A 14128-nucleotide genomic window follows, 5' to 3' on the forward strand; every position below is an offset into this window, starting at 1 on the left:
CCACTCTGTCTCTGGTGAAGCCTCTCACCGCCCCTGCACCTCTGGCTTGTACCCCAGTTCTGTATGCATAAATAAATAAATCTTTTTTTAAAATGCATAGCTAATAAAATAGTGATTTTTTTCACTATTTTTCTATTACTATGTACCCTAAAAATTCTAGGGTGAATAGTGCTACAATGCTAGACAAAGATAGTGACTATCAGTGATTCCATGCAGATCCTCACCCTCTCTGACATCTGAGCAACAGGCTCTCAGCTAGCAAACGCCCCAGAGCAGAGAGGGTAAAAGCCAGACGCTGGACATAAACTGTTTGGCCTCATACCTATTACTCATTAGCTGTGTGACTTGGGGAACTACTTAGCCTCTCCGTGTCTCACTTTTCTCATTTGTAAATTGGGGCTAATAGCTATCAACATCTCATGGGATAGATCTAAGAATTAAGAGTCTTTCTGCACAGAAATGCCAGTTTTAGCTGTTCGATACATTAAAATAAATGCTCCATTGTGGGCTTCTATTCTTTCACTGATAGGCAGAGCTATTAGTACAAAACAGAAGTGTCGGATGACATTACGACTGCAAACAAGAGCTGTTTATCCAAACACTTCCCAGTGCGTGAGGAATGAGCTCATTTTTGGTTTTCTTACCTCTTTAGCCAAGTAGCTGTCTGAATATTCCAGTTTTCTAAGTACATTTTGAAACTTGTGGCAGTCTGGAAAGAAGAAAATAACACCTATCATTAACTTTAAAAATACCACAAGCAAAGCAAAGTCCTCCCCAGAATTCCCCTGGTGGCAGATGTTCAATAGTGACTGTTCTGTCAGGAGCAGATCAGCTCATCGATGCTCCACGGCAAGATTCCAGTGTGGAGGGGAATTACCATCAGCCCAAACTTGGCTTTCCAAGTGCCCATGTTTCTCCAAATTTATTTTCAAATGTGCATTTAGTGTCCTGATGGAGAGAACTTGAATTTAATTATTTTTTCATGTATGGTCATCTATAAACTAGGTCATTCTTTTCATATTAGGCTACATATTAGCCTTTGCAGGCTCAAACATTTCCAATTTTAGCTAAAATAGTAAGAGATTTTATGCATGAAGAGGTCACTATAGGAAAACTGAAGAAATAGTTTGTGGGTTCTTCTCTATTCTGGTTTGAAAATTTTTTTCCAGTCATCAACATTTTAAAGCTAAATACTCTGAAATATTAGGGGGGAGTTTTCCACAGGAAAAGTTTAATCATGTGAATTTAGTGCCTTGATGGCGAGAACTTGAATCTAATTATCTTTTCATGTGTGGTCATCTATAAACTAGGTCAGTCTTGTGATATTACTCTACAAATGTTTCCAATTTGGGCTAGAATAGTAACAGATTTTATGCATGGAGAGGTCACAATTCAGAAAAGAAAACAAAGAAATACATCCAACTGCCAATGACGGAGGAAAATCAGCACAGAGAAAGAGCCATTTCAAAATCAGTCACCTCATGGGTAGGTTTCTCAAAAAAAGGACACCTGCACCCCTATATTTATTGTCGCACCATTTTCAACAGGTAAGCTATGGAAACAACCCAAATGCCCAAAGATAGATGACCGACCAAGATGTGGTATATATAAACAATGGAATACTACTTAGCAATGAAAACAGATAAACTCATCCCATACACAACAACATGGATGGAGCTGGAAGGGACCATACTCAGTGCAATAAGCCAGAAAGGGAAAAGATAGATGACTGACCAAGATGTGGTATGTATAAACAATGGAATACTACTGAGCAATGAAAACAGATAAACTCATGCCATACACAGCAACGTGGATGGAGCTGGAAGGGACCATACTCAGTGCAATAAGCCAGAAAGGGAAAAAAGAAGTATTGGATGATTTCATTTACAAGAGGAATACAAGGGAACCAAATAAGGAATGGGGGGTGGGGGGGAATAATGACAATAAAAAACACAAGACAATAACAAACAGACAACTAGAAATCAGAGACACTTTGCAGGGGAAGGGGAGGGAGATGGGGGGCAAATGAGGGTGGGAAAAGTACCAGGGGCTCTGGTGGTGGTGCAGGTGAACTGGTGGGGGGAGATCTATGGGGGCTACCCCTGAGGAAAGAAAGCAAACACTGTGTAAAAATGAAAATGTTGTAAGATCTATAGATACATAAATTATTTAAAATCCTGTCAAAAGTTGGTGTTATAAGCATGAAGCACAAGGACCAGATGTCTAATGAAGCTGCAATGCTTCACATGGAAGCATAAAAGATCTTCCGTAGGCTCTACATTTCCCTCTCCTAAATTAGTGTCATCTATTTGAGAGGCTGGAAGAGAAGGAGGGAGGGAGGGTGATGATAGATGAGCTATAGATTCATATGGATTTTGTATTGAAGTTTTTATCTCAAAACCCAAATCAGTTTTATTTCTCCACATCTGCTCAGGCTAATAAAATGCTACATGTATTCCCAGGTGCCTTAATGAAGTCAAACTTTCTTCATTTTCTTTACCTCCATGCTCTACCTCAACGTGACTGAAAGCTCAAACTCCCTCCTGGTTTTCTTTTATGATAAATACACCGCTGACGAGCTGAGCCTTTATCCTGGACACACCAGGGGAAGGATTCGTCTCTGCTGGCTAATTGAGGGGACAGGTGGGCTGGTTGAAACAGATGTGGGTGAGAGACCCGTGGGGAGGTTAACAATGGCAGCGTTTATCTTGATTTGACTTGGCTCCTGTCCCAGATGTGCTGGGCACTTCTGCCCCTTTCCTATGGGTCCCCACCAAGAGTCTCAGACTCATAGCAGGCTTTCGGGCCTCAGTGGTCCTACTTTCGGCCAATCCTGTTTGGCCAGGCATTTACCAAAAGCGGGTGGGTAACTTCAGATGCTTGATCTGGAAACTATATCCTTTGTCTTTCCTTTGTTGCACACTGCTTGTATTAAAGTTTCCTTCCATTAAAGGTCTTACTCACCAGGTCTTACTCACCAGACCTGTCTTGATGCAGCAGGTGGTAGAACCTATTTAGAGGGGGTTCTAAGGAGCCCCTCGCACTGTCCCATAACTGTAACACACTTGGGCATGCCCTGACATCAGGTCTATAGAAAAGAGAAGCTTGTGGGTAATCTCCAAGCTGTAGAAAAGGTGGTTTTGAATGCTGGGACTAAGTCTTTGAAGACGAAGAGGACGCTCAGTCAAAAAGATGGAGGACATGGCACCTTTTGGCAGTGTCCATGCACAGAGGTGCAAGAGGTCAGTCTCCATAGCCCTGGCTTCCTGCAGCACATCCCCTCTGCCCAACTTTCCCGCCCTGAAGTACTTGGAAAACCAAAGCACCAAGTGCAAACATAAGAGAACCAACATGTGAGTCTGTACCCTGAAGCTACAGGAGGAATGTGGCCAAGACTTGGGGTTCCCAAAGCTGGCGACGCCAAGAAGGATGGGGCACTAAAGGGACCATCTCTGAGGATGAAGATGTAGCGAGAACTGAGGTCCAAGATAAAGCCAGTGAAAGAGAAAAGTCACACTGATTCTGTGCACCGAGACCATTCATTCTGAAAAGTGAGTGCATGGGGCCCTCCCTGGTGGCACAGAGGGCTAAAGCATAGCACTACAAAGCTAAAGCCACTTCAGCACAAGTTCAATTCCCAGCTCCGGAGGTGACCCACATGGCATGGCAGATTCTCCTGACCCGCCTGCTGCTCCCCTCAGCAGTGTACTTCGTTGATCTGCCTGTTCTGCTCCCCACTCTGTCTCTGGTGAAGCCTCTCACCGCCCCTGCACCTCTGGCCTACACCCCAGTTCTGTATGCATAAATAAATAAATCTTAAAAAAAAAAAAGTGAATGCATGTGAAATCTTTCCAGAGGGGCCACAGAGAACACTTGAAATACTAAAAGCTAAATAAGGGGCTTCCCGTCTGTGCTCTTGACAGAAGGAAACTGTGAACAAGAGAAAATGATATCTGTACTTTCTAGTTGAAAGAACAAGAATGTCAACAACAAAAAGATTTTCCTGGCTCTTTTTCAGATTTTTTTTGTTTGTTTCGTTATTCCTTGAGCCAGGAAAACAATCAAGAAAGAATCTTTCAAAAAACAGAAAAAAAAAATCTATTTCAAGGTGCAAAATATGTATGAGCCAGCTTTTGCTCAGATCTGATGATAAACTTCTGTGGGTACCACGCAAAGCAAACCCTTCACTGCAATCACTATGCCAGCTTGATTCCAAAGCATCATTGACTCACCTCAATTTTCCAGATGTTTAGGTTAGAAAGCAGATCCCAACAGAAATTTCCATCCTTATCCACACCGCTGAACCCAAAGCCAGCTGCATTATTCACTGCATCAGCTATGGTTTTTAAAACAAAACATAATTTGGAACAAAAGTCACATTCCTGCTATCAAAGAGACTAAATGTCTGTGCACTTTCAAGATTGAGAGACAGGCTGTAGTTTCTTTGGTTAAAAAAAAAAAACAAACCCAAAAGACGTAAAGAACTTGGTACCATTATGAATTGGACACATTTTTGTCTATTTTGGCAACCTCACTTTTTTTCATTTTTTATGTGTTCACCAGCATTTAGTCAGCACCTGCTTAAGTAAGAAGGTGCAAGATGTTCACAGAATGCAAAATAAAAGTAAAAGAGACAAAAAGAATCCAAACCAAAAGCAGAAGGCTTTAGTGACTAATTGGAGAAGGGGAAGTCATAAGACCGAGAATCTCAGGAGCAGAGACCAGCAGAAAGAGGGGGTGCAGCGAGATCGAGGGGAACATTAGTTGATAGACAGCATTAAGTCAGGAAGAGGACCAGCCGCAAAGAGAAATTAGAGCTCACTCTGGACATGGCACGCAGGACATGCCAGTGGGTATCAGTTGGGCCTGCCAAGGCACAGATAGAAAAGTGGAGACCAGAACCCAAGAAAAAGAACAGAACTAGAGATGGAAACTGGGAGCAGCTGCCATGGAGGCCCCCCAGGGACATGCCTTCCACCACCCAGAAAGTCTTTCTAAAGCTCCTGTTTCCATCTTTATGTCACACATCACTGAACTGGAAGAAAATGTCATTCTGCAGCGAGTATTATATTTCTAATCAACCCCTTAATGAAAAGTTGGTGTAATCAAATAAAGAATGGATGAATCAACACTTTTTGTTGATTGGAGTCAGCATTTTCTTATGATGACTAAGAGGCAATTTTCTCTTTTCATGTCTCTGAAGTGAAATCTATTAGAATATTCTCTTGAATAATTAATCCAAAGAAGTCACAGTGCTGTAAAGTCTTCATCTTCCCCGTAGCACTTGTCATTCTTCTACAAGAGTTCACCTCAAGGTGGGTTTGGAAGGGCCCCTCTGAATATTCAGGCCCACCATTGTACAACATGGGTAGACCTTAAGGTATTATTTCAAGTGCAGTAAGTCAGACGCACCACAGGATTTCACTCATGAGTGGGATGCAAAGAAATCAAACAAACAAACAAACAAAAAACTAACTCTCAGCTTCAGGAAACAGATTAGTGGTTACCCGAAGGCAAAAGGGTTGATTGAGGGCAGGCGAAATAGGTAAGGGGGTGAGGGGATTGTCAATTCTCTGGTCATGGATGAAACCTAGACTTTGGAGTGATCATGATGAAGTTATACAGGCTGAATTATAATGCTACACATGTGACACATGTTTACAAACCAACATTAATTACTTCAATAAAAATGTTTCAAAATCTACAATAACCTGCTCTATAACTTTTACTTTTGGCATCATTGATGATTTAGTACTGCTTATCTCACACACAACTTTACTACAAAATGATCTGGTTTCTTTTAGAAGAAAGAAGGCAAGGGATTGAGTTCTGCCAGGTCACTCTCCCATGGAAATGCAAGAGAAAAGGCAGAGAAAGATGAGGTGAGAGAGTGTGCCAGCTAAGGAATGAGGAGTTTTTAATGGGAACAGATTGGTGAGTAACAGGAGAAAAACTAAAATAGGGCGATTTTAATTTATTGCCTTAAAACACAAACTTTGTGAGATCTGTTTCTGTATTGCCAATGAAAACAGTGGCTGGGGTCAGCAGGCCAGCCCTCACTTCCCTCTACCTGTCTCCAGCCTCACATCTAGCACATCTGGTTTCATCTAAAAGAACGGGACAACTATCTTTCTGAGAATCTACACAGCACGGCACGCAAGAGTGACAACGGTGTTGAAGAAATGGCTCTTTGTTCCAGTCTCCATCCCACAACAGAATAAATGCATGGCCTGACATCTAGAAACTATTCCTTTGACTATGAATGGATCCAATCATGGAACCTAATTGAAAGGAATGTTGACAGTGTACAATGAAATGTACACTTATAGCATACTGCCTGGCCCAAGTCAGCACCCCAGAAATGTCAGCCACCACCACCATTGCCACCATCATTCCATCTTGCTGTAAAAGGGCCCAAGGCTTAGTGATGTTAACAGCAAGATCCCTCAAGACAAAGTCAGACCCTAAGTACTAGAACTCTGTTTGCATGACCAGAGTGGCCAGCGTCACACCAAAGAGAGACAGAGGTCTGCAGGAGCAGTTCTCAACAAGTTGCACTTAGACAACACTGAATTCTCGATTCCCTTAGCCCCCACTGCAGTCCACCTGGCTTTGGTCTTGGAGCAGACAGAGGTTGCAAGTTCAAAATAACTGGCTTTAACATGGAATCCACCCAAAGGCCCAAAAGTAGATGACTGGATGAAAAAGATGTAGCGCATATACACGATGGAATATTATTCAGCAATCAAAAAAGATAAACTCGTGCCTTTTGCAGCAACATGGATGGAGATGGAGGGGATCATGCTTAGTGATATAAGCCAGAAAAAAAAAAAGGAAAAATAATGGATGGTTTCACTCATAGCAGGAGTATAAAGGACTGGGGGAAAAATTATAATAAAAAACAACTATATACCAGAGACATTTTACGGGGGTGGAGTGGGAAGTGGGATCAAAAATGGTTAAAAAAAAAAATGGTGATGGCACATAGGTGATTTGGTGATGGGAAGCCCACGGGATTACAACTGAGATGGAAAAAGCACAAAATGATGTAAAAATAAACTATTAAAAAAAAAACTGGCTTCAGTTGCATAGTGCCTGTCCCTTACATATTATTATAAATAAATTAATTTGAACAACATGTTATGGAGTTGGTGATCCAGACAATATGGCCTGGGTGAGTTAAGTCCCACTAATTAGTAGGGTGAAAGCAACCTAAATCGCACACCAAATCCAAAGAAAACCACGTTACTATTTCACTATAAAAAGTAACTAGAACTGGGCTAACATGGTGCAGCTCAACTGAGAGTCATTAAGGGCACAGCTTTAAGGATTAAATTTATAATCATGTATAATTAGTACATCAATTATATGTAAATGGTGTTTTAAGGAGCTAGATAAAACAATTATTCGGTTAAGCAGTTTAAATAGTCCCTGGTATACTATTCATTGCTGCTTTATTCATAAATAATACAAAGGTTAATTTCAGAACAGCCCAGGCAATCTGAACTGTAACAAACTTCAAATTGAGGTCATACAAATTAATGAAGTGTTTCTATTGAAGCTACCAAAAAAAAAAAAAAAAGACAAAGGAGGAGATGGGAGCTGATGGGGAAGAGCTAAGTTCACAGAGGAAGCTAGCCACAGAAAGGGTGACTTCCATACCCTGAATATCAGGGCTTTCCCTGAAGGGGAGCATGAGACCAGCTCCCCCATTCACTGGAACCCCCGCCCCGCCAGGGCCCACAAGCAGAACCCACCTCAGGCTGGAATTTCCCTATGGGGCTGAGTAATGGCCACCTTCCCCCTTAAATCAGGAGCTGATTTAATCCAGGAGCCAGCCCGTAAGCCCTGGGGTACAGAATGGAAGCAGGAAGGGGAGAGAAAGGGGGAGAGAAAAGGAGGAGTGAGGAAGGAGACTATTGGAAAAGGGAGAGATTTATCTCAGCCTCTCTCTCTCTCTCACATACTTACACACAGACACACACATATCATCTCAGTGTTACAATCCCTGGGCCCGTTTTCCTGGCTGGTGTTCACAGGTGTCTGACAGTCTCACAATCTCTGGGGCACAGGAATGTCTTACCTCTGAACTCCTCTTAAGAAGCTGGTACTCTACAAAAACTCCTTGAACTAAACTGATGTGGCCAGAAATTGCCTGCTGCAAATTTTAGGGAAGTTCTAATTCCAGTGTCTCTGACCAAGTGTTCTACAAATACTAACTACTGAATATTTTCATCCCTAAAAAGAATGTGGGCCAGGTGCTGGGGGATGGCAGAGTGGAGACTTTTCAGACAGCTGAATAGGAACAAAGTGTCTGTTTGGCCTGATGGGGAAGGCGGGTATTGATCTCACGCTATAAATGAACTTAGTATCATCCGATTGTTTACCTAACAATGGTTAAAACGATGAAAGTGCTATATATTTTACCACCGTAATAAAAAGTGAAAAAAAAAATAGCAGCTGCAAATATGGGGTTAAAAGTTGGAGCAGGGGACCCTCCCTGATGGCTCAGCGGGTTAAAGCACAGCACTGAGAAGCTAAAGCCACTTCCGCATGAGTTCGATCCCCGCCTGCCCCGGAGGCGACCACACGGTGTGGCAGACCTCTCCTGACCCGCCCACTGCTCCCCTCAGCAGTGTACTTCGTTGATCTGACTGTTCTGCTCCCCACTCTGTCTCTGGTGAATCCTCTCACCCTCCACATCTCTGCCCTGTACCCCAGTTCTGTACGAATAAATAAATAAATCTAAAAAAAAAAAAGTTGGAGCAGGGATAGGGAGAAGTCAATTCATTATTATTCGCGGTCTGGGCTAAGTACTAGGAGCTGAGGGGCCAGCCATATGATTTAATAAGCCAAGTCACTGCTCTGACATCAAATCCTAGACACTTTCAGCAAAGATGTTAAACCTCTATACTGGAAGGGTTTCAAAAGTGAAACAGAGCGGCCTGTCGAACCTTATCAAAATCCTTTACTGTTTATTGCTCATTTTAGCAAAGCTTTTAACTTCTCCAGTCTGAAACTGTTTGAAAGGAAAGAGATAAAAGCTTAATACTCACTAAGTGACATCACAGGGGTAAAAATGTGATAAAACCAAGTCAAATTACCTCAAAAAGAAAATAAATCACTTGAAGTCAGTTTCCTGATGCACAAAGCTAAACCACCACCTTCTTAAGAGAAAAATTGTAACCTGAATTAGTATGCACCTTGGGAAAATCAATCCACTGTGTATCTTGTATTATGTAAGACCCAGAAAAAGTGCAAGAAAGGCAGATCACCCTAGAATTTTCCCCTAACTCTGGTGGAAGCAGTTGTGGATACCATTGGATTTGCACCCAGATAGGACTGCTTTTCTCTTTAGGGAAAATAACTGAGTTTATGAACAACAAAGGAGAAACACTACTTTGAAAAGATTAAAAAAAAAAATGACCCTGGCTTCACTGCCTGTCTGTATGGATTAGGCTTTTTTTTTTCCCCTTAATTAGCTTATCCAAATTGTTCTGGCTCAGCCACCCAGAGAACATGATCTTTTTCCTCCCTGTCTTTCACAGCAGGCTACACCATAGAACTTACCTAATGTCCAGGCAAAGTAATACTTGGGCTTTGAGGCTTGCATGACCACGTACAAGTAGCAGAGGCGAGTCAGGAAGTTTGCTTCATGGACAAAATAATCATCCACCAGACAGGTGACAGGGAAGGTCTTCGTGAGCGTCAGGAACAGAAGAAGGGACAGCAAGGTCATGCACAGCTTGGATACCACAGCTCCCTGAGGGCAGAAATCAGTGGCAAATTACAAAGATTCTGTGCAAGGAAAACAACTTTGGCAGATTAAAAACAAGGCTGCTTTCGTGATGTGCCCTGGGAAGGGCGACAACAGACATGTGTTCTCATGACACAATGGGATAATGGGCATGTGTATGATATTTCTTTTCTTTTCTTTTTTTTTTTTAAAGATTTATTTATATATACAGAACTGGGGTAAGGCCAGAGAGGTGCAGGGGCAGCGAGAGGATTCGCCAGAGACAGAGTGGGGAGCAGAACAGGCTGACTGACTGACGAAGTACACTGCTGAGGGGAGCAGCGAGCGGGTCAGGACAGGTCTGCTGTGCCATGTGGGTCACCTCCCTGGCTGGAGATCGAACTCATGCTGAAGTGACTTTAGCTTGTTAGTGCTGTGGTTTAACCCACTGCGCCAAGAGGTGGGGCCCGTATGTGATATTTCAATGCTGAAAGACCTCTCCCATATGAGGACTGAATGAATGTCCTTATAAAATGGATATTTTTTAAATATTTATTCATTTGTGCATACAGAACTGGGGTGCAGGCCAGAGGTGCAGGAGCGGTGAGAGGATTCACCAGAGACAGAGTGGGGAGCAGAACAGGCAAATTGATGAAGTGCACTGCTGAGGGGAGCAACGGGTGGGTCAGGAGAGGTCTGCTGCACCACGTGGGTCATCTCCGGGGCCAGGGATCGAACATGCCCTGAAATGGCTGCAGCCAACTTGCAGTGCTGAGTCCTAATCTACAGCGCCACCAGGGAGGGCCTGGGAGAAACTCTTACCAGAAAATTCTACCAATAAAAGGACAGGGGCTTGTATATCCTGAGCATTGGAGAAGCAGGTGTCTATAGCCAGAAAGAACTGGAAGAGCTGGAGGAGGCTCGTGGAGCAGAAACATGTGAAGAAGTCACACTTGCGACTGGGCTTGGACTTGTATCAGGGGCCTAAGGGACATGGAGGGAGTCACTTGAAATTTCGAGACAGAAGTAGGTGAGTGACCCGTGGGGGGGCTGACCAAGGCAGCCTTTATCTTGGATGTTGATTTTGCTCCCTTCCTTCCAAACTAGCCTGGCCCCTTTGCTCATTTGTTACAGGTCCCCACCAGGAGGTGCCTTCATCTGTGACAGGCTTTCAGGCCTCAGAGGCCCCACTTCGGTTGGGCATGGGTGACTTTGTGTGCTTCATTTGGAAACTGTATTTTTTTCTTTTCTCTCTGCTGCACAGTATTTGTCTGTCTACCGCATACTAATTCTAGTAATGTTCTTTTCTATTTGATGGTCTTATGCACGTTGTTTTTATGCAGCAGATGGCAGAACCCATTTAGAGTGTGCAGGTTTGGGGGTCTCTGGTTGCCCCTCATTCTACCTACTAGCAGATTATAGAACTGAGGCATAAAGCAGGGGTGGGGGGAGGCCAGTGTCAAAACAGAAGAGGGAAGAGCAGCAGGGACTATCGTGATGGATCATGGGTGATGTGGTGGTGGGAGAACTGTATCTATGGGGCCTGTATCTAAGGAGCAAAACCAAATAATGCACAAAAAATGAACAACCATGAGGGCCTCCCTGATGGTGCAGAATTAGTCTCAGTGCAGTCAGGCTATCACCAGCCACTGCAGCACGAGTTCAATTCCCAGCTGAGGAGGTGACCCACATGGCGCAGCAGACCTCTCCTGTCTCGCCTGCTGCTCCCCCTAGCAGTGTATTTCAGTCAGCTGCCTGTTCTGCTCCCCGCTCTGTCTCTGGTGGGTCCTCTCACCCCCGCCACACACACTTCTGGCCTACACCCCAGCTCCTGTATGCACAAAGAAATAAAATAAATCTTCGAAGTAATTTTTTTAAATAATAAACAAGGGGAAAAGGTTTAGTTATACAGGATTCTGTCTGTAGGGTAATGCTATGCTTGAGCTAGCACAGGTGGGTAGTGACAGCTGCAGAAAGGCCCAGAGGCCCAGTGCGTGTAGATTGCCCCAGGGTGACACTGTGTGGACACTCCCCTGGATGGAGCAAGTTCAACCAGTTCCCTGACACCCCCAACAATGTCATTTCACAGTGACAGAACTGAAGTTCCCACCTTGATGACACAAGAGTTTTATCTCCCACAAAGCGAATGAATATTATCACATCCAAGAGCACTGCTGGACTCTCAGTTAAGTGCTCACTGTGCTCACCAAAATTATGATACTTGCGCTGAAGAGACGCCACCCAAGGGTGCTAGTCCCTTCCCATCGACATGTCTACGGGCAAAATGCCACCTTGCCACTCACTTTCTCTGTGCACACAGGGTGAGTCCTCTGAAGTCTCGACTCTCTGGTGTCACTTTCTAAGTAAAAGCACTTGAAGCACAGAAGGAGCATGGTGACGGTGACTCCAGAAACATCTGTGGTTACCAAGGTGCCTCCCAGCCAAGGTGACATGACTCCCACAGTTTCAATAAAACAGCCAGAGCTGAGACACCTGACTGCCACATTGTCAGGACACAAGTAAGTCCATACTCTCTGAAGATGTGTCCATAAATCCCTTAAACTTTCAAATGCTTGACTCTCCACAGATCTCAGCTACCATTTATGAAATCTTTAACTGACATATTCTCAGTGTCTGCTTTTTCCCATTTCCCCCTTTTTCTCAATTAACTACAAAGTTCCCTTCCAAATAACTCATTCAGCCTGGATAAACTTAGCCCATTTGTAAAGTTCCATAAGTTGTCTTACTGTTGATATATCTGAGATTGGTAAAGTTCAGATTAATATTAAAATGCTGTTTCAAAGTCCATGGGGATTACAACCAAGATGAAAAAACGGACAAAATGAAGAATGACGTTTAAAAAAAAGTGTATGTGTGTATATAAAATATATGTATATATATGTGTATATTATTATGTATATATATACATGTGTATATTATTATATATGTATCTATGTATATTATTATATACACACATATGTGTGTGTGTGTGTGTGTGTATGTTAAAAAAACAACAACAAAGAGCCACCTGAACCTCCAAGCCAATAAAACAAGCTATGGACATGCCAGTGCCAAACCATTCTCCCTTGTGATGGTGAGCTTTACAGTAAAATGCACCTTTATTCTGGTCTTCACTCCCTCCCCCTCCCCTTTCTTGAGAGATTTCTCTGGCTATCTACGAATCTCCATTCTTAAAGACAGAACCCTGATAACTTGGAATCGTTAAGTTGCTCAGTGCCAAGCACATGGTGGGCACTAAATACTGGCTGTCTGACTAATGGGCTAATATTAATTAGTATGCATTGATTAATGGATTCATGTTAATTAATATGAATGGATTAAAATTCCCAGCCACGGAGCTCCTCTGTGCAATATATACACAGACAAGGTAGCAAATAAATGCCAAAGAAATGGGGAACAAAAGTTGGCCAACCTTTCTGGGGAAATACTATATCTTTTTATTATTATTTTTATTATAATAGTCTATTTTTACATCACTTTGTGCCTTTTTCCATCTCAGTTGTAATCCCTGTGGGCTTCCCATCACCAAATCACCAGTGTGCCATCACCATAATACCGCACTTCCCTGGCCCCCACTTTTGATTCCATTCCCCACTCCACCCCCGTAAAATGTCTCTGGTATATAATTGTTCATTACTATTATTTTTCCCCCTTGGTCCTTTATGTTCCTGTTATTAGTGAAACTATTTGGTATTTTTCCTTTACTTTCTGGCTTATTTCACTAAGCTTGATCCCTTCCAGCTCCATCCATGTTGCTGCAAAAGGCATGAATTTATCTTTTTTGATTGCTGAGTAATATTCCTTTGTGTATATGTACCATATCTTATTAATCCAGTCAGTTACTTTTGGGCATTTGGGTTGATTTCATGTCTTTCCTATTGTAAATAAGGCAGCAGTAAACAGGTGTCTTTTTGAATCAGAAACAGTATATCTTTTTAATTAGAACTATATCAGTGACTATCTGCTTGGGCAACACAACCCTGCTTTCTGGATCTCTGGGTAAATGCATGGCCCTGGAAACTCACCGTGGGAGAAGGCTCTGGCAGGCTGTGGACACCTTTATGCTTTGAGTTCACTTCCAGCAACTTCTCGTGCGTGTGTCTCCCCTCAATGAAGGCAATGTAGTCATTGAAATTGTTACAAGGGCCAGCAATGACACTCATGAAGTTGAGAAGGTAGCTTAAGTATTCCAAAAAAGAAGGTTTCGCTCTGTGAACATAAACAAGAAGTTCGGTCTTTGATTTTTTTCTATTTGCAAAGAAGTCCATGGAAACACAGGTGTTGTCTTTGTAGATTACTAACAGTATGATTCTCCTTTTTGCTCGTTCTTTAAAAAATCAACTTGAGAGAGGGTAAACTAGACAAAGTTCA

General features: G+C 42.8%; 1 protein-coding gene across 1 annotated transcript in view; it reads right to left on the bottom strand.

The window, feature by feature from the left end:
- The window catches only part of MBOAT1 (membrane bound O-acyltransferase domain containing 1), a 109351-nt gene that overhangs the window by 11554 nt on the left and 83669 nt on the right, over positions 1 to 14128 (bottom strand). The window contains exons 7-10 of the mRNA XM_004693311.2: positions 13783 to 13966; positions 9571 to 9763; positions 4233 to 4336; positions 645 to 709 (exon numbers count right to left, since the gene is read on the bottom strand). Of these exons, the coding sequence (XP_004693368.1) occupies positions 645 to 709; positions 4233 to 4336; positions 9571 to 9763; positions 13783 to 13966 (546 nt within the window). The remainder of the gene's footprint in view (positions 1 to 644; positions 710 to 4232; positions 4337 to 9570; positions 9764 to 13782; positions 13967 to 14128) is intronic.

Source organism: Condylura cristata, unplaced genomic scaffold (genome assembly GCF_000260355.1).
Source record: "Condylura cristata isolate star-nosed mole 26May11 unplaced genomic scaffold, ConCri1.0 scaffold00037, whole genome shotgun sequence".
In the NCBI taxonomy this organism is placed as follows: Eukaryota; Metazoa; Chordata; class Mammalia; order Eulipotyphla; family Talpidae; genus Condylura; species Condylura cristata.